General features: G+C 46.5%; 2 protein-coding genes across 4 annotated transcripts; one reads left to right on the top strand and one right to left on the bottom strand.

Moving 5' to 3' along the window:
• Positions 1-365: 365 nt before the first annotated feature.
• Positions 366-12,014, bottom strand: LOC133359660 (uncharacterized). Its single transcript, XM_061578143.1, has 5 exons — positions 11,635-12,014; positions 9,561-9,644; positions 7,516-7,597; positions 6,370-6,431; positions 366-5,981 (listed from the first exon to the last, which is right to left on the bottom strand). Exons 3-5 carry the CDS (start codon positions 7,532-7,534, stop codon positions 513-515), a joined length of 5,550 nt encoding a protein of 1,849 aa, XP_061434127.1. The 5' UTR covers positions 7,535-7,597; positions 9,561-9,644; positions 11,635-12,014; the 3' UTR covers positions 366-512.
• Positions 12,015-17,372: 5,358 nt separating this feature from the next.
• On the top strand, positions 17,373-21,035 carry LOC133359665 (zinc finger MYM-type protein 1-like). Of its 3 annotated transcripts, none has more exons than XM_061578155.1 (3): positions 17,448-19,444; positions 19,546-19,645; positions 20,079-20,963. In XM_061578155.1, exons 1-3 carry the CDS (start codon positions 17,940-17,942, stop codon positions 20,526-20,528), a joined length of 2,055 nt encoding a protein of 684 aa, XP_061434139.1. In that variant the 5' UTR covers positions 17,448-17,939; the 3' UTR covers positions 20,529-20,963. The 3 variants fall into 3 exon arrangements, 2 of the variants coding, with proteins under 2 accessions (XP_061434139.1, XP_061434138.1); XM_061578154.1 differs by having other exon boundaries at positions 20,001-20,961; XR_009757184.1 differs by having other exon boundaries at positions 17,373-18,227; positions 19,546-21,035.
• Positions 21,036-27,147: the final 6,112 nt, after the last annotated feature.

Here is a 27,147-nt window from a genome sequence, read left to right as displayed (position 1 = left end):
TTTTTGAATCGGACGGCAAAATTCTCCTTCAAGACGCAACTCCAAAAGCTCTGTAAACGCATTGTGCCATTCTGAGAACAGCACCGAGCCACCCGACTTTGCGCAAGTATCCAGGATAGTTTTATACAGATCCAGCACGTCCTCGTGGTACTGCTCCGATGGGGGAGATCCAGCGCTAGCCCCGTTCTTGAACGGGCGGAATTGTTTCAGAAGCTTCCCATTCTGGATCCTGTCAGTCAGGTTCTTCAAGCAGCTGACATCGGCAATGCCCGTGTCAAAATCCTTCTTGTCCGTAAGCTCCAGTGCCTTTTCAATCGCTTGACAGAATTGGTTTTGTGCCGATGACATCATGGCCGAGTTCCTCTCCGTGAGATGCTGAACCATGAGAATGTCCGGCGCCATCTTAACCTTGCCAAGCCGAGCCATCGCGATGATCGCGATCTGCAAGATTTCAGTCAAATCCCGCATGTACTCCCCGAGTACGTTGATGAGCGTGAGGTTACTCACACTCATTACGAACGTTGTGAGTATTCGGTCCTTTTGTTCGTGTTGTCGTCGTTCATTTTCTCTGGCGCCCCAAGTCCCTCGGTGTCAATGAGCACGATCGCATCGTGTTTGAGCTCCTTCACGAGCTTCTCCTCCAAGAATAGCAGCCTCATGAAGAGACCGCGGGTGCAGCGGCCAACGGAGATGGCAAATTTGCAAGCGAAGAGGGCGTTCAGGAGTGTGGATTTCCCAGACGACTGCAATCCCAGTATGGAGATCACGAATATGCGGAGTGTTGGGAAGTTGCGGGAAATGTGTTGAAAGATGTCTGCCAACCACGCTCCGGGCATTTCGCTGTTGTCACCGTTAAGCAGTTCAATGGAATGGCCTTGGGTGAGCAACTCTCCATACAATTGTGGAAATGTTAATATGTCTTCATTTTTACTTTGACCCCCTTGTACTATCTCATAAATATGACCCAACTCACGAAAGAAATGCTCCAAACCGAGACACATATGGTCTAGCTCTTTCAAGTTATCATGAATATCCTTTTTAATTTGATTAAAAAATGTCTTGTCTTGATCCTTTTGAACAAGTTGTCGTTGTAAGTTCTCAATTTTAGTTGCAACTTTTTGTCTGATATTTGAGGATTCTGCATTGGATAGGAGTGAGATATCCCTCTCAAGTTGGGACATGGCTTTTAGTCTTTCAGAAAGAGGCAGGCTCAAAACTGCTCCATAATGTGTCATCAGCTGCTGGAGTATCTCGTTGTCGCCCCATAATCTAATCAGATTTGTTCTTTGACCGGTTATATGCATTTCAAAATTCATGGCTCTTCTAATTTCTTTACACGTCTTCTGTCGAACGAAATCTACCACTCGTTGTGATTCGACACATTCAATCACGTGTGCAAGAGACAGTGGGTCGCATATTTCGTAGCTTTCAAGCTTCCGGTTGAGCGTCATTTTTTTAGAAGGAATTTTTAGAATTTCTCTGAAAATGGAGCGCACTTTCTCCAAAGTGGCATCATTTGTCAGCGTTGATGTCTGAATGATGATTTCGTCCGCTTCGTCGCAGTTTGTTGAAGGATTGACAAGAAGGAAGAAGGATTCATCTTCAGAACGTGCATGTTTGCCAAACTCCTTATTTCTCTCTTCCAAGATGTTCTTTGTTCCTGGCATTATGAAAATCAGGTATGCTGAGGTGAACTTCTTCAGGAACTCGAGAGTTGTTGGGTGCTTGAGGGCATCGCCATGGAGGTTTGCAAGGAGCACAATCTCCTGCTGCCCCTGCGAGTAAAACTGCTGCATGACAGATTCCCACAGGCTGGCGCTGCACGTCTCCTGTGTGAGCCACGTGAACTCTACCGTCCCGGCCAGGGTCAGAGGTGGCCCTCCCTGGGCTCCGGGTTCCCCACACGATGAGAACATGTTCTCCACGGCCATGAGCTGGTTGAGGATTGTGCTCTTCCCGCAAGAACTGCTGCCGAGTCTAACAGCCAGGATGAGTCTGAAAGGGCTGAGGAACAGGTGGTTCTCAGCAATGACCCCAGATTGAGACTCACACTTTATCGTGTTGCCGACAAGCAGCGGAAGCATCACCTTCAACTTGCCTGCAAGTTCCAGATCTGGCATCACCAGCGGGAGCGCCATTGGGAACTTGGTCATTATCTGCAGCATTTCTTGAACGACTGTGCAATCAGCAGCGCTGAGCAGAGCAACGATGCAGTCAAGTCGAGACAGGGAAGCTTTGTTCTGCTGTCGTGTTGGCCAAGCATTGCGCGCATTAGCAATGTTAGCTGTAAAATTGGGACGTTTACAGGCACGGCAAATGACGGTTGTAGTTTCTCTTTGACCCAACCTACAGATCGCATCTGCTCGAAGAATATTGCCTCCCCACATTTTCAATGTCTGCATTATATATGGCAGAGCTTTATTCATGATTGCTGATATTTGTTCAGAGGAAACATCTAGTTGATTGATAATTCCACGCACAATCACGTACTCAAAAGGTGTGGTCATTGGCAAGGATTTGCCAAACACTGAGTGCCAATCTTCACGCACCATCACAACCGCTTTGTTAGCTTGCACATCAACCTTCACATCGATACCTACATCTCTCTGCATTTTATGTAATTCGGCTGACTCCTTCGCCTTGTTAAACTTCTCAATATTGTCCACAGCATCCTTGAATGTCTGCAGAGACCAACCCTCACTGAATTGTTTATCCTTTTCTTTCCAATATATCAGAGCGTTCGCTTCTTTTAGTGATTTCTCCAAAGTTGCATCATTGGCAATAGATTGAGCAAATAATTGAGTGAAATGTCGTGGGATTTCTTTCAGAGTAATGATGTTCTGAAACGTGCTCAAAGCACTTTCCAAATTTGAAAAGTAATTTGGCATTAGAGACACACTTTTGCATGAGAACTTATCTTGCAATTCCCTTGGAATAAATGTGCGATTCATGAAGTGCATCGTTTGAAGTACGTCGTAGTCCTCGATTACACGTCTAATGAGGTACTTGAACGAAGAATTGGTCCAGAGATCTTTCCATTGATTTACTTGCAGTCCAGAGATTGACAGCAGTTGCAGCACCCCGACAACTGCCTTGGGCTCATTTGCCTCTTTGAGTTTGTCAAAAGCAAGCTGCAGCATGACCAGGTGACGATTATACTGTAATTTAGATAGATGTTGAAGCAGTGCGTGAAGCTGATGTTTCTCTATGCATTGAGTAATGGATGTGTTCGAGCTGGAATATTGAGAGTTACGCAAATCAATTCGACCAACATATATATTTATGGCATCATAGGCATTAAAGAAATATGAGTCATTTTGATACATCCGTTTCAAAATTGAAATCAGTGTTTTTACATGAGTCATTCCGTCTTGGTTTTCAGAACTGACCACATAGTCATCTGCTCTTGCTAGAAATACGTAGCATTTATTATGGAAATCACTCTCCTGCAAACTTTGAATTTCATGAAAATTATATTCTGGGCATTCTGGGTCATCTGTAACTAATTGGATAGCATTGTTAACACTCATTATACTATTATCAGTGCACGGACCAGATGTCAACTGAAATTGCTGTATGATTACTTTGGCTGACTTTACCTTGGTTAAGAAATTATCACGTGAACTTAACCACCCTTGCAGCGCAGTACTGATCAACTCACAATCTTGCAGCTCTAGACGGTCCTTGCCAAAACTGCAATCCACGTTTCTCCATCCATTTTTCTCGAGAATACTGCACATTTGTGGATTATCCCTTATGGCAAAATGTGTAACCATTGCAATTACATACATGTCTACTCGCGATAGACAACTGCGTACAATGTGCAGTGCATCGGTAAGCTTCTCATCGACATTATCCTCAAACGACTGCATCCTTAGGTGATTATAATTGTGCTCATAATGATTAGCTGGATCCATGAGTTCCATGGCCTTCACTGCGTAAATGGCTCTGTTGTGATAGATAGAACACTTCAGGGACGCTGGCGACAGGTAGGACAAATCGGGTTCATTGTGTTCAGAGGTTGCTGCTTTGTTGAAGAGATCGACAAGAATAATAATGTCCAGATGGTCTAGACATATGGCTTTCACTTTCTTGTCACGAAGGACAAACAATAAGGGCGCTTCGTGCTGCTTGGCAATGTCCAGCCTACCCACCACCCACTTTCCATTGGCACAGGCGAGTCGTTTCAAGTTGTCGCGAAGGCCGACTATGGATTCATATGCAGTATCCACTGCATCGATTGGGACAAAAAACATCCAGTGGGAGTCGCCACTCCAGAGGCACTCTAAAGATTCCATGTAGGAGGAGGCAATGTGTACATCTCCTATTTTCAATAATTCTACCAGGCGATGAAGGTCTTTAAGTTCGTTCGTCTGAAGCGGCAAAGTGATGTTGAAGCGTGAAGCCATGATCGTGTAAAACTGATTCTCCACTGACGAGTCTGTGCTCATGGCGGCACTGACAATCCCAAGGATGAGTGGAATATCAGCCGCGTGATAACACTTTTGGTGTTCTCTAGCCTTAATTGTAAGAGAGAAGTTGTCAGAAATGGAAGGCAGTGCAATTCCCACATCAATGTTATGCTCTTTCAGTGCATAACTGATTTTAAAGAGGCGATGGAATACTCCACTGGAAGGGCCATCCTTTGTCTGCAACAATATTTTAATGTTCGACTCTGTGTTCATCCATTCGTTCAACAATGCACGGTTGGTAAAGGTGCAGATTTCAGCCTCCATTTGAGTTGCATCTTTCTCATGGATTCCATCAAGTTCGTGTTTTCCATCCATCACGAATTTGTCCACTTTTGTGTATATGTCAACTGCGCTGAATTGAGACATTTCATATTCTTCTATAATCTTGTGAAGCTCAATGGATGTGATTACTGCCTGCTTATAGTCTCTCAAAGCCTTACAGGCACAAATAAAGAACGATTCGACATTTTTGTTTAGTATCTTCTCGTATTGTGAAATGTCTTGAGAGAGTGGGGAGCTGGAGTCCGAGAGGACGCACTGGAGACGATGCTCTTTCTCAAGCACCCGTCTCTTAATGCATTCGGGCTGACGAGAATCCTGCAGGGAGATGAGCATGGCTCTGAAGTCGCAGAGTAAAGTTTCGCTGATCTGCATGTAGAGCTTCTCCACGTCAATGTCCAGGAACTGAGCAATGGGTACAAGCACCCAGCGTATCGGCACTCCCGTGATGTTTGCGTCACTGAACTTATAATGTCGCTCATTGGCAACAGACACGTCTATATTTTCCACCAACTCAAACATCTCCTTGACCGTGGACGGCTGCCGCTTCATTGGCGGCTTGGAGTGAATGTCGATCTGCGTGCTGTAGTCATTCGCCTCGCTCGTGTCCAACCACTCGAGCTGAGCTTTCAGTGAGGCCGTTACTTTGCCAAAACCGAGTTTCCCAACCGCACCGCCGCTGATGCCGTCGCTCGTTTTTGTCTCATTCCGCGTGACCAGTATGTGCGCGTTCACTTCCGCGCCCAAGATCACCCCATACGCCACGTGTGTTGCTTTGATGCGTCTTTTCATCAGCTGGCTGTGTACGTGCTCATCGATTTCCGTTTTAGATATTGGAAGCAAGGAGATTGAAAAGTTTTCCAAATTGTACTGACAGATTAGTTTTTCTTCGTTCACGCTTCTCACAGATCTATTGCTATACTCTGCAAATCCTTCAATTTTAATGAGCCCACATAGCAGCTCCAGGCCCATGGAGCCTTGGGCTTTGACCATTGTGATTTGGTCTTCGGTGCCCTTGACGTGTTTCAAGCTGTACTCAAGCTTCTTGAGTGGGTGGGCAATTAGGTGGTCACATTTGAGTTGTGTCTTGAACAAGTTTTGATGGGTTGTTTCAGAGCTATGACAATTCCAGAGCTCACCAAGGCCACTGACACCATTCTTTACAATCGGTAGAACAATGGTGACGTCTTCCATGTACACGTCACCTTTCTTGGCAATATTTCCACTTGCCTAAAAAATACAAATGTGTTAAATGGTCAATGAACGTAAAATTCCGTTTAACAAGTAGTAGTAGTTGCAGGGCTTTTGCAACCAATATTATCCATAATAGAGGGTATTTTGGGATAAATTGCGTAAATATACATGTGTGTTGGTAAACCCACCACAACCATCAGCTGACACAGCCAATCGGTGAGGGGTTTGTCACGGAAAAAAAACGTGCTGACAATTCGTTACTAGTTTAGTGCTAACCGGTTGTTGAGTTATGGAGGTTAAACCCACAAAACACATTCGAGTAACCGCGACGTTTCACAAGGAATCACAACAACCAGCCTCTATGATGGATAACATAATCATACAAATATACGGAGAGATAATACAAACAAAGACCTGTAATTACCTGTGATGGCTGCCCATCTGTTTGCTTTTCTGCGGTCTCCATATCGAGACACCAATGGAAGTCTGTAACACCCAGAAACGCCACAGGCAAGACGAACGTTATTCGCATGGACATGGATCGGCACTCCGATGGGACCAACAATACATTTGACTGGTGGATGTGTAACGGGTTCCGGAGACACTTGTAGAGGTAACTTGTTTATTACAATCCAACACTCTCCAACAGTCCAACTCTCCAACAGTCCAACTCTCCAACAGTCCAACACTCCAACTCTCCAACAGTCCTGATACTCTGTTACAGCCTAGGTACACAGCCTAGGTACACAGCCTAGGTACACAGCCTAGATACTCTACTCTGGCTACGCTCTGGAACTCGCCCTCACAAGGTCGTAGAGTCGGGAGTTCCAGAGTCCCACCACTGGCTCTCACAGCGTCCCAGGGTCCTCCGATGGCTGGTCTTGGGTCTTGGGTCTTGAGCTACGACTGGACCCCGATCGTCCAGGGAGCTCCCCTTTTATGCCTGGTCCAACGAGGGGTGGGGCCGTGTGCGCCACCAGACATCCCACAGAGCACACACAGCCCCCCCCCCCCCCCCCCGTTGGCGGCGCCAATAGGCTTAAGCGTCTGAGAACCCAACGCCTGGTGCCAAGAGGCTTAAGCGTCTGGACCCGCCTGGGAACCCAACGCCTGGTGCCAAGAGGCTTAAGCGCCTGGCCCACCCAGGGTCCCAGAGCCCCCAGCAGCCCCTCCCTTCTTATGTCACTACAGATGGATTGTGTACAGATTATTATTTAGTTCTAAATATATACTTTCAAGCAACCACAATCATTGACATGACTGCACAAAACCAGACAAGCAATGCAAGATTAATAAGTGTAACATTTTTTTTTCTGGGTAGTAAGTGTTATTTCCTACTTGCGTATGCCTCAAACGTACAGAAAATGGCTATTATTTCCCAGAATGTTTGCTTTTGTGACCAGGACAGTGATATTTTGAAATTTACCTATTTTCCAGAACATTCCAGATAGATTCAGTGCTGAGTAAACTTGGAGTAATTTCTAGAACATTCGAGAACTCTCCAGTGATATAAATAGTAGTATAAATACAGGGGCCTTAAGCCCACCAGTTCAGAGGAAGCGTCACCAACCTTTTTGCAGCTTCTTCATCCGTCAAGATGGGCTCTGCTTCTGCCACAATGTGACCAGTCTGTTCGAGGCAATCGGATTTGCCTGTAACCAGAATGAGTGACACCTCTTCATTGACAGCTCATCCAGGAACCTCAAAGCCGTGCTGTTCCATAATGGTGTAATGCGAGCAAGGATTGAGGGGGGGCGGAGTCTGGGTCACGTGGGGAGTGGGTGGAGTTAGGGTCACGTGGGAGAGAGGATTTAGGGGGAGAACCGGAAGGGGAAAGGGGAGTTGAGACGGAGTGAAACAGGAGGAGGCCACGCTGGGCAGGACAGAGAGAGTGGCGCGGTCGCCACGCGGTGGGAGACGTCGACACCGTCAGCCATCGGTGTCAGACGCAGAGAGCTAGCGGCTGTGGGAGGCTAGCTGTATACGGGGCAGCAGTGAAGCTAGAGAGCGGAGCAGCGGTGTGGCTGCAAGGTGGAACAGCAGGGAGACTGCCTAACGGAGCAGCAGGAAGACTGCATATCGGAGCAGCAGGGAGACTGCATATTGGAGCAGCCGAGTGGCTGTGGAGAGATCGTCGGGAGGGACGCGGGCCTGAGCGAGGACGCCGTGGTAACGAGATTTTACGAACCCAATAAAGGACAACGGAGATCGACATCTGAGAGAGAGTCCTTTATTACAATGGTAACAAGTACCTGTCTCTTCCCCTGGCTCACTCGGTGCACCTCAAAGAGAATTACAACAGCATCAAGACCTTGCTGGATGCCTTGGAGTATGATGAGTACGGCTGGGTGGTCATCAGAGACTTCAAAATGGTGGCATTCCTGATGGGTCTCCAAGGCGGTTTACCAAGTTTCCCTGCTATCTTTGGGACAGCAGGGACACCAAGGCGCACTACCACAGGCGAGACTGGCCACAGCGGATCGAGTTCTCTGTGGGGAGGAACAACGTCAAGTGGGAGCCACTGATAGACCCCCGGAAGATGCTGATGCCACTACTGCACATCAAATTGGGCCTTAAGAAAAAAATTGTCAGAGCTGCAGATAAGGAGTCGGCAGCCTTCAAGTACTTTCAAGACTTCTTCTTTAAGCTGTCTGAGGCAAAGGTCAAACCTGGTGTCTTAATTGGACCACAGATAAAGAAGATCCTGGAGTGCAATGATTTCTCCAAGAAGCTCACTAGTAAGGAGAAATCGTATTGGAACAGCTTTGTCGCAGTGGTTCGTAGCTTCCTGAGCAATCACAAGGTCAAAACTATGTGGAGCTGGTTGAGACTCTGGTGAAGAACTACGGCACAATGGGCTGTAGGATGTCCCTCAAAGTCCATATTCTTGATGCTCATCTTGTTAAATTCAAGGAGAACATGGGAGCGTACTCGCAGGAGCAAGGTGAGCGCTTCCACCAGGTTATGCTGGAATTTGAACGCCACTACCAGGGACAGTTTAACGAGAACATGATGGGAGACTGCATTTGGGGGTTGATTCGTGAAAGTGATTTACAGTATACAGTAATAATTAATCTCGAAAAACTATTCACTTCTAAATCTTTTGTAGTCATTTTGTATTACGTTATGGGAATGAAAATACATACATTCGTCCATTTTCTCATTGAAAATAGGTACATTTCAAAATATTATTGTTCTGGTCACAAAATCTAAGTTTTTGGGGAATAATAGCCATTTTCTATCCTTTTTAGGCATAATCAATTAGGAAATAACACTTACTATCTAGGAACAAAAAATGTGTTACACAGTGTAATAGGCATTCTATTTATAGCCACACACCTACGTTATTATGAACCGAAATCGCAATCAAGTTATAACGTCGAATGCGTGCACCCAATCACCCACCTACTCACTGACCACCTTACCCACTCACCGACCCACTCACTCACCCACTCACTCACCCACTTACCTACTCACCCACTCACTCACTCACCCACTCACTCACTCCTCAGCCCACCTTCGATCCGCCTTAGCACAGTGCATCGATGTTGTGCATTTTAACAGCCACACATGAAATGACTTCCTTGACCAAATAATTTCCCAGTGACCACTCACCTCGTGTTTAAGAGGAAGCAGGAGTGGGGCAAGCCGACATCGTCAGGCAGGTGGACATTGGGGTTCAGGCCGCTTGCAATCCACCTGATAGTTTTACACAATCCACAGAAAAATTCTACGTTAGTTCAACAGATATTCCATAATAATAATATGAATCGTAAAAATACGCTATCCTAAATGCACACTCGGAGCGCTAAAAGCAGTCTTTGTTAAGTATTAATATGCCGAGGCGATGTGTTGTGAGGATGTTATGTAGTTTATTCTTCTCTAGGATCCAAATAATAATTGTGGCTAAGTAATTTGCGTCGACAAGAGGACAAGAGGACAAAGTTAAACGTTCGGAGCGATTTTAAATTAACAGTGGCCAGGGCTTCTGTAGTCGTGGCAAGATGTAGCTACATTCGATTTGCGATGTTTTGTCAACTTATTTTATTCTGTTTCGCACGTAGAAGGCTTTCAATATCATCCATAACACAAGTTTTTTGTCTTCTTGGTTCTTTCGGTAAAGTCACGTTTTTTGGGTTAGATCGCGTAAATAAACAAATTAGTAAGCTTTGTCACGTAAACAGAACATGCCAATTCCTTCCTAGTGTAATAAAGGTCGTGGACGCGACTTCTGGAATCCGGTTTTTATTTGTCTTTTTTTACAACACTCCTTCACACTGCTGACAGACAGCGTGAGAGGGATAGAGAGAGAGACGCACGCATCCACGTGGCAGCCTGGACCCCCGCTCTCGCGTGGCCTCTCCCTCCGTTCGTTCCAGTTCTGACCACGTGTTGTTCGTCTCCACCCCTATTTAATACCCGGGTCACGTGGTACCTTTCCACAAATCCTGGTTAGCCTTTATGGAATCTTTCAGACTCCATCGTAGGCTCCCGGGACCGCGCCCCTGACTCGTCTCCCCATTGGCTGTGGCTAAAGCCAGCAGAACCAATCCTCTACTTACAGCTGTCACCTTTCCATTACGTCAGGGCCACACCCCTAGGCTTCCCCCCATTGGCTATGGACCAGGACCGGCAGAGCCAATCATCATGATGAGTTGTGATCCGTCAGCGACCCAGATATATCCTCACATTACACTAGTATAAAGTACTTAGCTGCACAAACGGAGAGGCAGTCACAAGCGTGAGCATTGTGTGCACCGCAGGGCTGACGAGCAACACGGCTTCTTATTGGCTGAAAGAACGCATCTAGGAATAAGCTCGCTGGCCATTGGTGGAGGGAGTTGAAGGACATCAGACATAACCTCCTGAAGCAGAAGGTGAGAGGTCGGACGGTGCATGCAGCCAATGGGAGATGAGAAGAGGTTGTGACGAGGAACGACGGGGGGAGAGACGTGATTGGTTGGAGAGACATGAGGGAGAGAGAGCGGGAAAGAGAGGGGAAGAGGATCGGGGGGGAAGGCTCAGGGCGCTTTTGATGGTGGAAGTTGACGTGAACGCACGCAGCCGAAGATAATACAATCTTCTCACACCTTTCTTACAGCCAGCGTGTTGGAGTTGTTACACTTGGACAGACCCCATTGTGTTGTAAAGGGTGTGGATTTGCTCTCTTACACACTGGTGTGCTGTACTAATATACTACACTACACTATACACTACACTATACACTAGTGCTGTACTACTAATTAATTGACATGTTCTGTTTACGTGACACTAAACCTTACTAATTGGCTGTGTCGGGTGGTGGCAGGTTTAAAGACACAACATTGATATATTTACGCGATCTAACCCAAAAAAGTGTATTATGGATGATTTCATTCTCAATAACATATTACTGTACTTTTTTGTTGGCAGAGCCATATATTCACAATTATCAACAGCATATTCAATCATTTTGTAAAATTACAAATATAAAGTTTGTTGCAGATGTAGGGGTTATTACGGAGAGAAGGGCGGACAGAAAACACAGGGTGTCTGCACCCACACACGGGTGTCTACATCCACGTCCGCATCCGTTAACCACTGGGGGGCCATGGGGGCTCTGTGATCCCCCATAACCCCGCCCCTCGGAGGGAATTCCTATAAAAGGCAGGGAGCCAGAGAGCTCGGGGCCAGTGTGAAAGAAGCTTACCAGTGAAGTCTGAAGACCGGCAGAATAGGCCCTGGGACTCCCCTGTCTCGCTGCCCTTGTCAGGGCCGAGCTGGGCAAGCCAGCGGCGTGGCCCCAAGAGCTTCCGGACCTCTGCTCTTGTAAGAGCAAGGCCGGCTTAGCTGGGTGCCGGGATCCGTGCTTTACCAGGGCTGGATCAGACAGCCTCCCGTAGCACTATTAGAGGGGGACTGGGAACAGGACAGGAGAATTAGTGCTAGGGGTATTTTCCCATCTAGTACGGGTGAAGGGGCCGTTACCCCTTCAAGTATTGTACTGTCCTTGAGTTTAATAAAAGAGTGTGCCTCGACTCCGTCGTCAGCCTCCCTGGAACTCACTACACATATGTAGTGGGTTCGAATTAGGTGCATACACACACAGATTGGAGGCCACACTATTTATTAAACGGTAAGTAATATAACACTGTACATGAGGTGGTGACCACCTTCCTCAACTCACTAACACTCTGGAACACGACACAGACTGGACCAGGCAGGCAACGGCCTGCCTGGCCCAGGACGACGACCCGGGACTTGAGAACCGATGATGTCGTCTTCACTTCAGAGTACAACAGCCTCGCTCTGCGTTCACACCACGCTTATATCCGCTCCGGCGTGGTCGGCTCCGCCCAGGCGTGGCCTGCTCTGCCCAGGTCACGCCTCCCTTCCCAGGCCACGCCTCCCTTCCCCCACCTCACGGGAAGTCTGGGTCCCTCCACCACGTAACCCCCCAGGCACCCTCTTGGGGCCCCCAGCCCTCGTATGGGCCGACACAGTAGTGACGTCTTATGTCACTACACATATATCAAAGTAACATATGACTATTGCCAATATAAAGTCATGTTAATGTTTGACTATCGGAGACACGTAAAGTCAAGCGGTATTAAACATGTTAGTCCAGGATTATTCTCTGTTGCACTCTACTCCTGTGCTCCCGCGTCAAACATCTAGCCACAGCTACCAGTGTGGGAGAGACACTGATCCAGAATTGTATTGACAAATACCCTGTACATGTAACAAATACAAAGATCCCCTGTGTAGCCTTAACAGACTGTTGGGGCAAGTGCCGTTCATAGCGAGTAGCAGCACCTATGAAGATCAGAACGGCACATGAGGGGGTGGGTGGCCAGCACCACGCCCAGCCGCCTTTGTCTCCCCAGTGGCGATGTTTTCACATCGCACCAGTTAACTGATTTGAGGCTGAGTCGACCTAGGCGAGGCCCAGGACCGGTTCTGTTGATGGCCATGAGCGGGAATGTAACTCAGGCCGCTGGGATTGTTCACGCAGCGTGTATGCTAACTGCTGCGTCACTATTCCCCACGTGTAAACAACATGTAGGTATGTGTACACACACGCATGTGTACACTGGACACAACTAAAACAACTCCAAAAAAACAAATACGTACAGACACCAGAAAAAATGTGCTTGTGCTTTCACACCCTCACTTCAATATACAGGTGTAAAAGCATAGCACTGGCTGCTGGCGACAAAGGGGATTTGCGGTGTACGGCTGTACCGACGTCAGCACACACGAGAGGGGACATCCAGGGGGGATAGGTTACAGAGGGGGGCCCATCGGGAACCCTCTGGTAGGTTCCAGAAAGGGGGCATGGCCGGGGTTAGAGCAAGGCCACTCTGACGATATATGTGGGGGACTTCGTGGCTTCGTGGCTGTTGTTGTGTAGTGACTAACTCAGATATGCTAAGAGTTGAAGGCACTTATTTAATTTAACGAGCACCCTCGGCACAATACACACCCTACGCTGGTACACACTCTTCTGTCGCTAATGTATACACAACTCTACATGTGTTGCTAGCCTATACACAACAAGAGCCATCTAACGCTGACGGCGCTGGACCGAGACAGCCAACTACCGTCCAGCAGCACAATATCGAGTGAAGACAACAGCGACGATGGCGACAATCTTCAACAGGATTCCATTACATACGACATCCCGGAGCTCTCGCTCAGGGCCTCCTTTTATGCTCCCAGCGGGGCCTCGCTCCGCCCCGGCCATGCACCCTCTCTAGAACCTACGAGCGGGTTCCCGGGCTTACCCCACGTGCCACTTCAATAAACTTTCCCCCAGATATCCCCCTCTGGTGCATCACGTGGCCTGCTGACGTCAGGGCTGCTGCAAGCCGCAGATCCCCTTCCCCGCCAGCAGCCAGCGCTATGCTGTTACATTACTTATTCTATGCCACTAAACAGGCATTAAAGATGCAGCCATTAAAGATACCGCTATTAAAGATACATCCAATGAAGATACAGCCGTTAAAGATAAATCCATTAAAGATTAAGGCATTAAAGATGGAGCCATTAAAGATTCAGGCATTAAAGATGCAGCCATTAAACATTCAGGCATGAAAGATGCAGTATTAAAGATGCAGTCATTAAAGATAAAGCCATTAAATAATCAAGCATTAAAGATCCAGCCATTAAAGATTCAGGCATTAAAGATGCAGCCATTACAAATTCAGGCATTAAAGATGCAGGAATTAAAGAGGCAGTCATTAAAGATAAAGCCATTAAAGATTCAGGCATTAAAGATGCAGCTATTAAAAGAATCAGGCATTAAAGATGCAGCCATTAAACATTCAGGCATTAAATATACATCCATAATAGAGGTTTTTTGGTTAGATCGCCATGTAAATATATAAAATGTCGTTAAAACCCGCCACCACCCGACACAGCCAACAAGTAAGGGTTGTCAAGTAAACAGAACATGCCAATTCGTCTCAAGTACAGCACACCGGTGTGTTGGAGAGCCAAGCCACAACTTTTACAATCTGAGTACGACGTTTCGCCAGTAATTACAAATAGCTTGATCAGGCGACAACCTGATTTGTGGACAAGTATTACTGTTTCATTCCTTATATTGAAAATACATGCATTAAAGATGCAGGTAATAACGACACAGGCATTAAAGATACAGGCATTAAATATACAGACATTAAAGATGCATGCATTAAAGATGCAGGCAATAAATATACAGGCATTAAAGATACGGCCATTAAAGATGCAGGCATTAAAGATACAGGCATTAAAGAAACAGCCATTAAAGATTTATCCATTAAAGATATGTGCATTAAAGATGCAGGCATTAAAGATACAGGCATTAAAGATGCAAGCATTAAAGATATAGCCATTAAAGATACAGGCATTAAAGATACAGGCATTAAATATATATATATCCATTAAATATATAGCCATTAAATATGAAGGTGTAAAGGTATTTTTGGGCAGAGATGCGCCATCTCCATGCAATTAGCCGGTAGTACCGGCCACATGCCAATAGGGGGCAGAAGAGTGGCTGAACCCCAGTGATAAGAGACTATGGCCCACAGGGCACAACGGTAACCCCTATGGAAAACTGCATGACCAGAGGTACAGACTGCAGACCCCAGGAGGGAGCTGAGGGATGACATCACCCCCAGGTCCTGCTAGAAAGTTCAGGAAGTAAAGCGTGGCTGGGGAGGGGCGAGCCACGGCCCTGTATAAAAGCTGGACCTCTAAACGGCCGCGGCAGTCGTCGTTCACCCGAATATCATAGAGCCTCCTGAAGAGAAGAGCCCAATGTCAGAGCCGTACCCCTGCATAGGGTTGGCTCTAGCTTAAACCAGTGAAGACCAACACGCTTCACTCAAGAAGGAGTTAGATTAGCCAGTGAGAGGCGTATCAGTCCAGAGGGGCTACCGCCGTAACGTATCGGGTGTGAGGGGCCGTTATCCCTCTGTGTTAAGGATTCATTGTTAAATAAATTCCGTGTTGCCTCAAAGAACTTTCCTCTAGTTACCTATTAAAGATAGAGCCATCAAAGATACAAACATTAAATATACAGCCATTAAAATACAGGCATAAAAATGCTGGCATTAAATATAAAGGCATTAAACATATAGGCATTAAAGATACAGCCATTAAAGATGCAGCCATTAAAGATGCATCCATTAAAGATACAGCCATTAAAGAGCAAGACTCTCATTCACGCGAAGCGTTGTGCATGAAACAACAATAATATAAGTTGTACCCTTTCCGGCAATTAAACGGGAGTGGTGTTGGAATGTTCAAACTACCCAATAGAGACACACACACAACAGGTTCATTGCAAGGCATCGTCAAATCTTGCATTAACCACACAACGTAGTTGTGGTAAAATTGTACACAGACGATGGTTTTGTTAGTTACTATACCAACAGCTAGAAACTACCTCTATGGCCTCGTGGCTGCCTCAGTGGTGTTAGTAGACCAGAGAAGATGGTCAGAAGGTAAACAGCAAAAAGAGTGCTAAGTATCAGCGCACTTCAAGATATAACTGATCAACCTGGGCAATCGGCCGTCTCTGGCGAAAGCCAATGAGTCTCAAGTTCAATGCATATGTAGTGGTGATACGCGCTGGCAGTGGGGATCGTGTGGCAGCGCGTGGTGATTGGCTGTGTGTCGGTGACGCGCGCTGATGGTGAGGGATCATAGGGCAGCACGGGGTCATGAGTTATGTGGTGGTGATTGGCTGTGTGTTGGTGACGCGCGCTGACAGGGAGTGATCGTGTGGCAGCGCGGGGTGATTGGTTGTGTGGTGGTAACACGCGCTGGGAAAACGGATCGTATGGCAGCGCGTCGTGATTGGTCGACTAGGGTGGGTGCTCACATCGCGGTCCGCATAGGCTCCATCTCCTCGGGAGCGGAGGGCTATATAAGGCGGTGCGCGCGGGCGCTCGGGGAGTTGGTGACCAGTGAAGACGGAAGACGGAGGAGGAAGAGATAGGGCCCTGAGACCCCTAGTCCCGCTGTCCTTGTAAGGGCCGGGACCCTGTGTGGCTCAGAGGCGGGACCTTGGGACCCGGGGCCTGACGTCCGTGTGAGGGCCGGGCCACGGGACCCAGTGGTCGTGACCCATACCCAAGCCGGGGTGGGTCTGTAGGTTCCCCTGGAAGCTACGGGGCTGGAGAGCCCGTGTGTGTGTAGCCGGGTGGAACGTGTAGCGTGAGCTGTAGTGTCCACACGTGTTATTGTGGCTATAGAAGAGCTGTAGTTGTCCACACGTGTTATTGTGGCTAAGGAAAGAGTTAATAAAGTGTGCTACCCGTCAAGTGGTCTCCCGCCGTAATTTACAATACTACACATACATTAGTATCATCATCAAAGCAGTGTTTGTTTGCATTACATGTGGCAAATGCAGATGGTTTCTTGGGATATGTGTGTGTCTACTGTGTTTAAACATCGTTACACCCTCCTGTGTTAATGCCGTGCATGGATATTGATGTTTTTAGGGGATGGTTAGTCTGAAGAGAATTGTTGTCAATTGTGAGTGTCTAAAGAACAACAACGATTATGATAATGGTGAGTGGTGGGCATGTGGTTAATGTCAGGTTAGTTGTGATTTGGTGTGCGAGGTGCACGGGCGAGGAATGCATGAATGTATGTGGGTAGTGTTAGTCTATGGGCAGTGAGTGTGTGTATGTTGAACTTCTTTAGCACCGTACGTAGCCAACCGTGAAAGTGTTGAGACTATGCGCAGTGGTGAGCATATGAACAGTGTTGAGTCTATGGGCGGTGTTGAGTCTATGGGCGGTTTTGAGTGTATGGATAGTGTTGAGTCTATGGGTAGTGTTGAATCTGTGGGCAGTGTTGAGCCTATGGGTAGTTTTGAATCTACATGGGCAGAGAGTAACAACGGATCACGATCTGATCAGATTATTTTATTTCCGTCGAACGATTGTGCAGTGAGAATGAAACGCGAAAATATCCGCAGGGTAATCACGGTTATCAAAGCAACGTCTGTCGAGCGACCCGTACTTTAGAGTATCGTGCAGTGGCGGCTCGTCAATAGAGGGCGCAGGGGCGCCGCCCCCATCAATATTCCAGAAATATACATATACAAAATTTATATAAAAATACATAAATAAAATATTTTTTTCATACGATGTGCCGGCTGGTAGTAAGAAAAGCATCAGCATTTAATAAAAACTGGCTTTAATCGGTCAACTATTTTCTATGTTTTTCAATGTGTTTTATGCGGGGCGCCGGACAAATGGATGTCTATGTGAGACTTTACATTTTCGGACAGCATGTGACCTGAAGCTGGTCTCTAATTGGTTTCTTAAAGATTCTCCTCGGGGCGCAAGTCGTTGCGTCCCTGGCCAATCAGAATTGGATACATGTTATTTTATCCAATCTGATTGGTTCTCGTCACCTGTCATTCAAATTTACGCTGTAGGCCACTACTGCGAGTGCGAAGGCGACACCACTTTGACACTTGCTAGGCTGATCAAATTTTTTGTGTAAACAATGGCAGCAGTTCATCCAAATTCTGTAATTTATTTACAAAAAAACCCTTTCACAAGGCTTTCGCTGGAAGAAATAAAAAAGATAAAGGATCTCGGACCGGACCAACCCGATTTACAAATCCAGCAGCAGGCCAGTGACAGAGGACGAAGCTACACACGAAGCTTCACCCGCGCTTGTTATGAGAAACGGAGGTGGCTGGCTGGATGTGATGTTAGCAATTCTCTTTTTTGTTTTCCCTGTCTTTTATTTCAAAGTGTCGGCACTGAAGTTTTGTGGACAACGACGGGGGTAAGAGACCTCAAACATCTCTCTGACAAATGCAAACGTCATGAAAGTAGCCGCAGCCATATTGATAATAGCATGAAACTAACGTTTTTGGGCAGAGTTAGCATTGCTGAACAACTAGATGAAGGCTACAGGATTGGCATTAGAAGGCACAACGAAGAGGTGACAAAAAATCGACACATACTGTCCAGGATAATAGACTGTGTGAAATTTTGTGGAGCATTTGAGTTGGCGTTACGTGGCCATGATGAGAGTGAGAGCTCAGATAACCCCGGTATATTTCGCGGGTTGGTGGATTTTGTTGCCTCTCTTGATGGAGCATTGAAAGAGCACCTTGACAGTGCTACTGTATTTAAGGGAACGTCGAAAACTATACAGAACGAGCTACTGGACTGTATGTTGTCTGTTACAAGAGAAGAAATAATCAAAGAAGTCCAGACAAGTAGTTTTTTATCAATCCAGGCAGATGAAACAACAGATATTGCCACACAGTCCCAACTTGTGCTTGTGCTGCGCTACATCGACGACAAAAATAACGTGCAGGAAAGATTTTTTGAGTTCATCCCTCTGCAGTCAGCTACAGCTGAGTCCATTGCTACTGCACTAAAAGAGCGTCTTGCTTCTATCCTTCCTAAGGATCAGAAAAGTAAGCTCATCTGCCAGGCATATGATGGGGCCAGCGTGATGAGGGGTGCCACTGCAGGTGTTCAGAGAAAAATACAAGATGTGTACCCAAATGCCCACTACATCCACTGCTACGCACATCAGCTCAACCTGATAATGCAACAGGCCACGTCTCACATATCCAAGACGAGAATATTTTTTTCTAACATTGGTGGATTTGCCAGCTTTTTTTCTAAGTCACCCAAGCGGACATGTTTTCTGGATAAAGTGGTTGCCCATAGACTGCCAAGATCCAGCAACATCAGATGGAACTTTCATAGCCGTGCCATTAATACTGTTTTTGAGCACAGAGAGGATCTCATTCACTGTTTTGAGAGCATACAAGACTCAGATGACTTCGACCCCAATACTGTCAGAGAAGCAGGAGTCCTGGCCATGCTACTGGAGGATGAGGATTTTAAGTTCTTTCTGGAACTTTATCACCACATCATGCCACATGTAGACTTCCTCTATGCCAAGCTCCAGAAAAAGAACATTGATTCAGTCCATATCAAAGTGAGCATCCAACAGTTCCAACAAGAAATACAAAAGATCAGGTAACTTTATTCCTGTAATATGATCATTATTTGCTTTCTTTCATTTTTAACTCTCTTTATCCTTTGCCAAAATTATAATAAATTATCTTTGTCCTTTGCAGAAACTCTCTCCACTCCATTGGTGAGCAAAGCAGTGGTTCTCGTCCAACAAAGAGGCGCCGGGCGCTCAGTTCGGAAGACCGTGAAAGGATTGCAGCAGAGGTGAGTTTGTTATAGAAATCAGTCAAAATACCATTTTACATTATTGTTGTGCTGCAGAGATGTCCTGCCTACATATCATATTCTACAGACTCAAGAAAACATTTTTAGTTTGGTATAAATCCTAACAAAAATCTTAATTTTAATATACAATAGCATCCCAAAAATAATAAATTGGCAACATAAAAATAAATGATCAAATGAAATTTGAAGCCACCAAAAACTACAGTCTTGTATGGGACAAAAACTCAAATGGCTCTATTTTTCTTTTGAAAGTAATTGCAACTGTGACAATTAGTGGTCTACTCCAGGCTACTACCTTACATTTATATATCTATTTGTTTAATTATCTCTATAGGTCTGTGACACAATCCTGGGACACACTAGGGAGCGTTTCTCCTTCACAGACCACCTTGTCTGTGCCACCTTGTTGCAGGGGGACAGGTTTGATGAGTACAAGGATACCTTTCCTGAAGATGCATTGAGCAGCACCATGAAAGCGTACCCGATGCTCAGTGGAAGCAAGCTGAAGACGGAGCTCAGTCTCATCTACAGCAAGGAAGAGTTCAGAGCCTGCCGTGGTGCTGTGGACCTATTCCAGCTGTTTATGGAGAATAATCTCGAAGAAGTCTTTTCCGAAACTGTGACTCTCCTAAAAGTTATCATTACCACACCCATGACCACGGCTGAAGCTGAGAGGTGCTTCTCAACCTTGAAACGAATAAAAAATTTTCTCAGAAACACCATGACCCAGGAGAGGCTGAATGCACTGGCATTGCTGTCCATGGAAAAGAGACTTGTTACGGAGATGACTGACTTTAATCAGAGAGTAGTTGAGAAATTTGCTGGCCAGAAAGAAAGAAGAGCAAAATTTATGTTCAAGTAGGAAACATGCTTTTTGGTACTTTGGTCTGAAATGTATATAAAAGAGAAACATTTATGTTCAAGTAGGAAACATGCTTTTTGGTACTTTGGTCTGAAATGTAAATAAAGATCATCAAAATTTATATTCAAGTAGTCAAAATGGTTTTTGGTACTGCTTTATATTTATTTGCCCCCCTCAATAAAATAAAAAAAATGCGCCCCCCCAAAAATAAATATCACCAGCCGCCACTGGTATCGTGATGACAACGTATCCATAATTGAATGTTTTTTTAGGTGGTTAGATGTTTGACACGATCTAACAAACCCTCTAGTTATGAGTATTGGTTGCCTGCGCCTCCTGTGTTGAAATGCTAAGGCGTATTCTTGTGAAGGTGTAGAACGAGCAGGCGTTTTAAAGTACTTACCCAGTGTCTCCTCGCGATTCCAATCGGCTGTGGTGGTTGTAATGTTAAGAGCGAGCGGTATTTATACGTTGCCTGGCTGGTTTCGACATCCTCTATGGCGCAAATTCCCTGACTTGAAGACAATACAATTCCCACGAAGCACACACAAGCACACACACCTGTGTTTGTATGTCTTTGTGTGTGTGTGCGTGCGTGTGCGTGTTTGTGAAGAACAAACATCTGTACCCACCCTCCACGCATTTCCTACGAGGTGCAAACGGTTGGTGGAGTCGAGATCATCACCGATATGTTCCGTGCACACGGAATGACTCAGCAACTTCGGGTCTAATAAAGGGGAAAATGTGGATGGCGGGAGGCCTGTGAGTTCAAGTTTCATTAATTAGGTGTAGCCCTGTGAGCCATGCGGCTCTTGAGTCGGGTGCAACCGCAACAAACAAAATATGAACATAAAATATCTTAAAGCGACGACGCGCAACAGAAACATCCTGGAAGAAACCAGCAAAGTCTTCCAGAAAAAGCACCGTCTTTCAACGCTGTGTGCAAAAATCCCAGTGTGATACAAGTCACACAATAACAACCATAAGACAATTTAGATTAACCATGTGTTTTCAAAATCACCAAAATAAAGCTATAAAAACAATGTAACAACAGTAATCATAGGAACTGTGATTCAAATTTAACAATAAACGATATACATAACATGTACGACCAAACTTGCAGCCATAGCTGCAGTATGACACTCCCAGTGTATGTGTGAGTGAGTCAGTGGTAGTGTGAGTGTATGATGTGTGAGTCAGCCTATGATGAGTAAGTCAGTGTATGATGTGTGAGTCAGTGGTTGTGTGAGTGTATGATGTGTGAGTCAGCGTGTGATGAGTGAGTAAATGATGAGTGAATTCGTGTATGATGAGTGAATGGGTCAGTGGTTGTGTGAGTGAGTGTATGATGTGTGAGTCAGTGTAAGATGAGTATCACGGAATCCTCCACGCCATCGCGGCCTCCTCCACGCCATCACGACCTCCTCCACGTGTGGTGAGTCTATTGGTCTCTGTGTGGTGAGTCTGTGGGTCTCTGTGTGGTGAGTCTGTGGGTCTCTGTGTGGTGAGTCTGTGGGTCTCTGTGTGGTAAGTCTGTGGGTCTCTGCGTGGTGAGTCTATGGGTCTCTGTGTGTTAAGTCTGTGGTTCTCTGCGTGGTGAGTCTATGGGTCTCTGTGTGGTAAGTCTGTGGTTCTCTGCGTGGTGAGTGTATGATTCTCTGTGGTGAGTCTCCTGGCCTCTGTGTGGTGAGTCTGTGGATCTCTGTGTGGTAAGTCTGTGGGTCTCTGTGTGATGAGTCTGTGGGTCTCTGTGGTGAGTCTCTTGGTCTCTGTGTGGTGAGTCTGTGGGTCTCTGTGTGGTGAGTATGTGGTTCTCTGTGTGGTGAGTCTGTTGGTCTCTCTGTGTAGTGAGTATATGGGTCTCTGTGTGGTGAGTCTGTGGGGTCCTCTGTGTGGTGAGCCTGTGTGTCTCCGCGTGGTAAGTCTATTGGTCTATATGTGGTGAGTCTATGGGTCTCTGTGTGGTGCGTCTGTGGGTCTCTGTGTGGTGAGTCTATGGGTCTCTGTGTGGTGGGTCTCTGCGTGGTGAGTCTATGGGTCTCTGTGTGGTGAGTCTGTGGGTCTCTGCGTGGTGAGTCTATGGGTCTCTGCGTGGTTAGTCTATGGGTCTCTGTGTGCTGAGTCTGTGGGTCTCTGCGTGGTGAGTCTATGGGTCTCTGCGTGGTGAGTCTATGGGTCTCTCTGTGTGGTGAATCTGTGGGTCTCTGCGTGGTGAGTCTATGGGTCTCTGTGTGGTGAGTCTGTAGGTCTCTGCGTGGTGAGTCTATGGGTCACTCTGTGTGGTGAATCTGCGTCTCTGCGTGGTGAGTCTATGGGTCACTCTGTGTGGTGAGTCTGTGGGTCTCTGCGTGGTGAGTCTATGGGTCTCTGCGTGGTTAGTCTATGGGTCTCTGTGTGCTGAGTCTGTGGGTCTCTGCGTGGTGAGTCTATGGGTCTCTGCGTGGTGAATCTGTGGGTCTCTGCGTGGTGAGTCTATGGGTCTCTGTGTGGTGAGTCTGTAGGTCTCTGCGTGGTGAGTCTATGGGTCACTCTGTGTGGTGAATCTGCGTCTCTGCGTGGTGAGTCTATGGGTCACTCTGTGTGGTGAGTCTATGGGTCTCTGTGTGGGTAAGTCTGTGGGTCTCTGTGTGGTGAGTCTGTGGGTATCTGTGTGGTGAGTATGTGGGTCTCTGTGTGGTATGTGGTTCTCTGTGTGGTGAGTCTGTTGGTCTCTCTGTGTAGTGAGTCTATGGGTCTCTGTGTGGTGAGTCTGTGGGGTCCTCTGTGTAGTGAGTCTATGGTTCGTGTTGAGTCTATGGGCAGTGGTGAGTATATGGGCAGTGTTGAGTCTATGGGCAGTGTTGAATCTGTGGGCAGTGTTGAGCCTATGGGTAGTTTTGAATCTATGGGTCGTGTTGAGTCTATGGGCAGTGTTGAGTCTATGGGTCGTGTTGAGTCTATAGGTAGTGTTGAGTCTATGGGCAGTGTTGAGTCTATGGGTCGTGTTGAGTCTATGGGCAGTGGTGAGTATATGGGCAGTGTTGAGTCTATGGGCAGTGTTGAATCTGTGGGCAGTGTTGAGCCTATGGGTAGTTTTGAATCTATGGGTCGTGTTGAGTCTATGGGCAGTGTTGAGTCTATGGGTCGTGTTAAGTCTATAGGTAGTGTTGAGTCTATGGGCAGTGTTGAGTCTATGGCAGTGTTGAGTCTATGGGTCGTGTTGAGTCTATGGGTCGTGTTGAGTCTATAGGTAGTGTTGAGTCTATGGGCAGTGTTGAGTCTATGGGTAGTGTTGAGTCTATGGCAGTGTTGAATCTGTGGGCAGTGTTGAGCCTATGGGTAGTTTTGAATCTATGGGTCGTGTTGAGTCTATGGGCAGTGTTGAGTCTATGGGTCGTGTTGAGTCTATAGGTAGTTTTGAGTCTATGGGCAGTGTTGAGTCTATGGCAGTGTTGAGTCTATGGGTCGTGTTGAGTCTATGGGTCATGTTGAGTCTATAGGTAGTGTTGAGTCTATGGGCAGTGTTGAGTCTATGGGTAGTGTTGAGTCTATGTCAGTGTTGAATCTGTGGGCAGTGTTGAGCCTATGGGTAGTTTTGAATCTACATGGGCAGAGAGTAACAACGGATCACGATCTGATCAAATTATTTTATTTCCGTCGAACGATTGTGCAGTGAGAATGAAACGCGAAAATATCCGCAGGGTAATCAGTTATCAAATCAACGTCTGGCGAGCGACCCGTACTTAAGAGTATCGTGATGACAACGTATCCATAATTGAATGTTTTTTTAGGTGGTTAGATGTTTGACAAGATCTAACAAACCATCTAGTTATGAGTATTGGTTGCCTGCGCCTCCTGTGTTGAAATGCTAAGGCGTATTCTTGTGAAGGTGTAGAACGAGCAGGCGTTTTAAAGTACTTACCCAGTGTCTCCTCGCGATTCCAATCGGCTGTGGTGGTTGTAATGTTTAGAGCGAGCGGTATTTATACGCTGCCTTGCCTGGCTGGTTTCGACATCCACTATGGCGCAAATTCCCTGACCTGAACAAGACAATACAATTTCCACGAAGCACACACAAGCACAAACACAGGTGTTTGTGTGTCTTTGTGTGTGTGTGCGCGTGTTTGTGAAGAACAAACATCTGTACCCACCCTCCACGCATTTCCTACGAGGTGCAGAATCACAGAACCGGAATTCATAGCTTGAAATCATTTATAGCAGGGCCCTTGCAAGTGCGGGGCCCGTAGCTACTACATAAGTAGTAGCTACATAAGTAGTAGCTACATAAGTAGTAGCTGCATGTGTAGTAGCTACTACATATGCAGCTACTTTTGCTACCAGGATAATCTGGCAAAGCCTCACATTTGCAACTCCTTCCTGTTTGGGATTCACAGCAAAGTACACTACTGGGCAGACTCATCCAGCTTTGATCAAGATGCAGCTTTTCTGGAGTTGTATTTTTTCACAAGTGGCCCCGATGCGTGAGCCACCGGTGAAATTCCGAATCGGGGATTCTTAAGACGAAAGCCGTTAACCACCGAGGCTTCAAAAGGGGCTAACCACGGAATTTAAAATTTCCCATCAAGGTCCTTAAGAGCTTCTGATCTACATATGTTAAAAATGTGCCCTAAATAAAAAAAGGATATCTTAAAAGACGTAAATGTTTAACTTGGGATAGTGAATTGGATTTATTCATTTGCTATACAGCCGGATAATACGACAAATCGCTAACCTTAAACACCCCCAGTAGTTCGTACAAAGTCGAAGGCAGTATAGTACTATAGTAATAGATAGTGCCGGATTAAGCTAGTGCGGGGCCTGTAGCATATGATGTTATAAATGGGTCCTAGATAAATAAAAAAACACGGAAATATGAAAATACATTAATTTGTAACTTGCAATGTAAATAAATAGTATTTGCTCATTTCATATACAGCCGGATAATGCGACAACTCGCTCACCTTAAACACCCCCAGTAGTTCGTACAAGTCGCAGGCGATGTAGCACAAGCGAAACATTCACGCGTTTTAATGTTTTTGTTTAAAAAAAAAATTATATTCAGGGGCCCCTTCAGAACGACGAAGGGAGGGGTGTGTGAGGTGGGGGGTGTGAGGTGGGGGGGGTGTGAGGTGGGGGGATGAGGTGGTGGGGTGTGAGGTGGTGGGGGGGTGTGAGGTGGTGGGGGGGGTGAGGTGGTGGGGGGGTGAGGTGGGGATCTGCCTCGGGATTCTGGGCAAGGGCGGCTCAGACATCGACTGCATGGGCTTCATGTTCATCAATTCGGTGAAGCGGTCCGAGATGATCAACGTGACGTACCCGACGCTGCACCGGGAGCTCCCGAAGGTCCAGATGGAGGAGATCAAGTCCATCAGCTACAAGAACCGGGGCTCCGTCCCGCAAACCTACAAGGTGGAGACCTCCAAGACGCTGACCAAGACCTCGTCGTGGTCGATCGCGAACAAGCTCGAGGCGACCGTCAGCATCAGCGTCAAGGCCGGCATCCCCGACGTCGTCGAGGTGGAGAGCGGCTTCAGCTTCACGGTGGGCACCGAGAGCACCCGCGGCGTCGCGAACTCCGAGTCGAAGACAGAGCGGCGGTGAAGTCACCACGGCAATTGTACCAGGCTAGGTGCACCACATCGAGGCCACGTGAAGTGTCCAATGCCCGCCGGCAGGAGGTCACGTGTGTGTGCGAGTGTGTGTGTGGACTTGCCTTCAACTTCACACCGCGAAGCGCAAATCAGGAGGAAGGTGGTGGCCTCAAATTGGCGACAGCTCCTCGGACGTTGACATCCAAAACGAGTTGGGGGGTGGGGACCCCCCCCCCCCCACCCACCCCCTCTTATCGCGTCCGTCGCCACCAATTCAAGTTATGAGTCGCGTGATCTTTGAATCGTGGTAAAGTGCATGCAAGCAGAAAGGGGGTCGCGCGAGCATTTGACTGCGTGTGAATCGGTGCTACGGGATGAAAGTGCAGGGTGAGAAATAAAATAAAATGTTTCGATTTAAAGCTTTCGTGAATGCAGGGATTCATCTTCTTGGTTCTTTCGGTAAAGTCACGTAGAAGGGAAATAATAAAATAATACAATGAAAGATGTTTTTATTTTAATAATAAAATAACAATAAAAATAAAATAAATTAATGTTTTATTTTTATTATTTTATTATTTCCCTTCTACGTGACTTTACCGAGCGAACAAAGAAGAGAAATAAAAAGTCTTCGAAAGAGAACGCCGGAACCGCGGTCGCGTGCTCTGGGTGGAAGGGCTGCATCTCAAAAAAAAAAAACACCACCTGGGTTCGATTCCAGATGCGGTTAAGCCGGGACTCACGGCCGCGGCGAGTTGGTGGCCATGGGAAGAAAAAAAGAACATAATACAATTATCATAAGAAAAAAAAGAAAAAATTATAATATAAAAACATAATAAGAAATAAAGAACCTGGTTAGCTGTGGCGGAGAACTCACGTGGCACCGCTGACATCACGGGTTTTGCATTTTTTTTTATTGATTAGGTTTTCAATCGCACGTGATTAAGACGGAATTCTCGGTTTTCCGAGTCTCTCCCCCTCTGCCGAGTGATCGACACCGTCGCTTTGAAGGGCAAAATGCGGGCTCAGAAGTCCCATTTGGGGCCGTCCAT

Source organism: Lethenteron reissneri, chromosome 65 (genome assembly GCF_015708825.2).
Source record: "Lethenteron reissneri isolate LAM-NWPU_2019-01 chromosome 65, ASM1570882v1, whole genome shotgun sequence".
In the NCBI taxonomy this organism is placed as follows: Eukaryota; Metazoa; Chordata; class Hyperoartia; order Petromyzontiformes; family Petromyzontidae; genus Lethenteron; species Lethenteron reissneri.
This window is presented reverse-complemented; position numbering and strand designations above follow the sequence as displayed.

Excerpts from the sequence above, each read along its gene's own strand:
- LOC133359665 (XM_061578154.1), top strand. The coding sequence starts at position 17,940 with ATGGCAGCAGTTCATCCAAATTCTGTAATTTATTTACAAAAAAACCCT. Across the intron at positions 19,445-19,545 it reads CAAGAAATACAAAAGATCAG|AAACTCTCTCCACTCCATTG; the intron begins GTAACTTTATTC and ends TGTCCTTTGCAG. Across the intron at positions 19,646-20,000 it reads GTGAAAGGATTGCAGCAGAG|GTCTGTGACACAATCCTGGG; the intron begins GTGAGTTTGTTA and ends TTATCTCTATAG.
- LOC133359660 (XM_061578143.1), bottom strand. Across the intron at positions 5,982-6,369 it reads CAGATGGGCAGCCATCACAG|GCAAGTGGAAATATTGCCAA; the intron begins GTAATTACAGGT and ends TGTATTTTTTAG.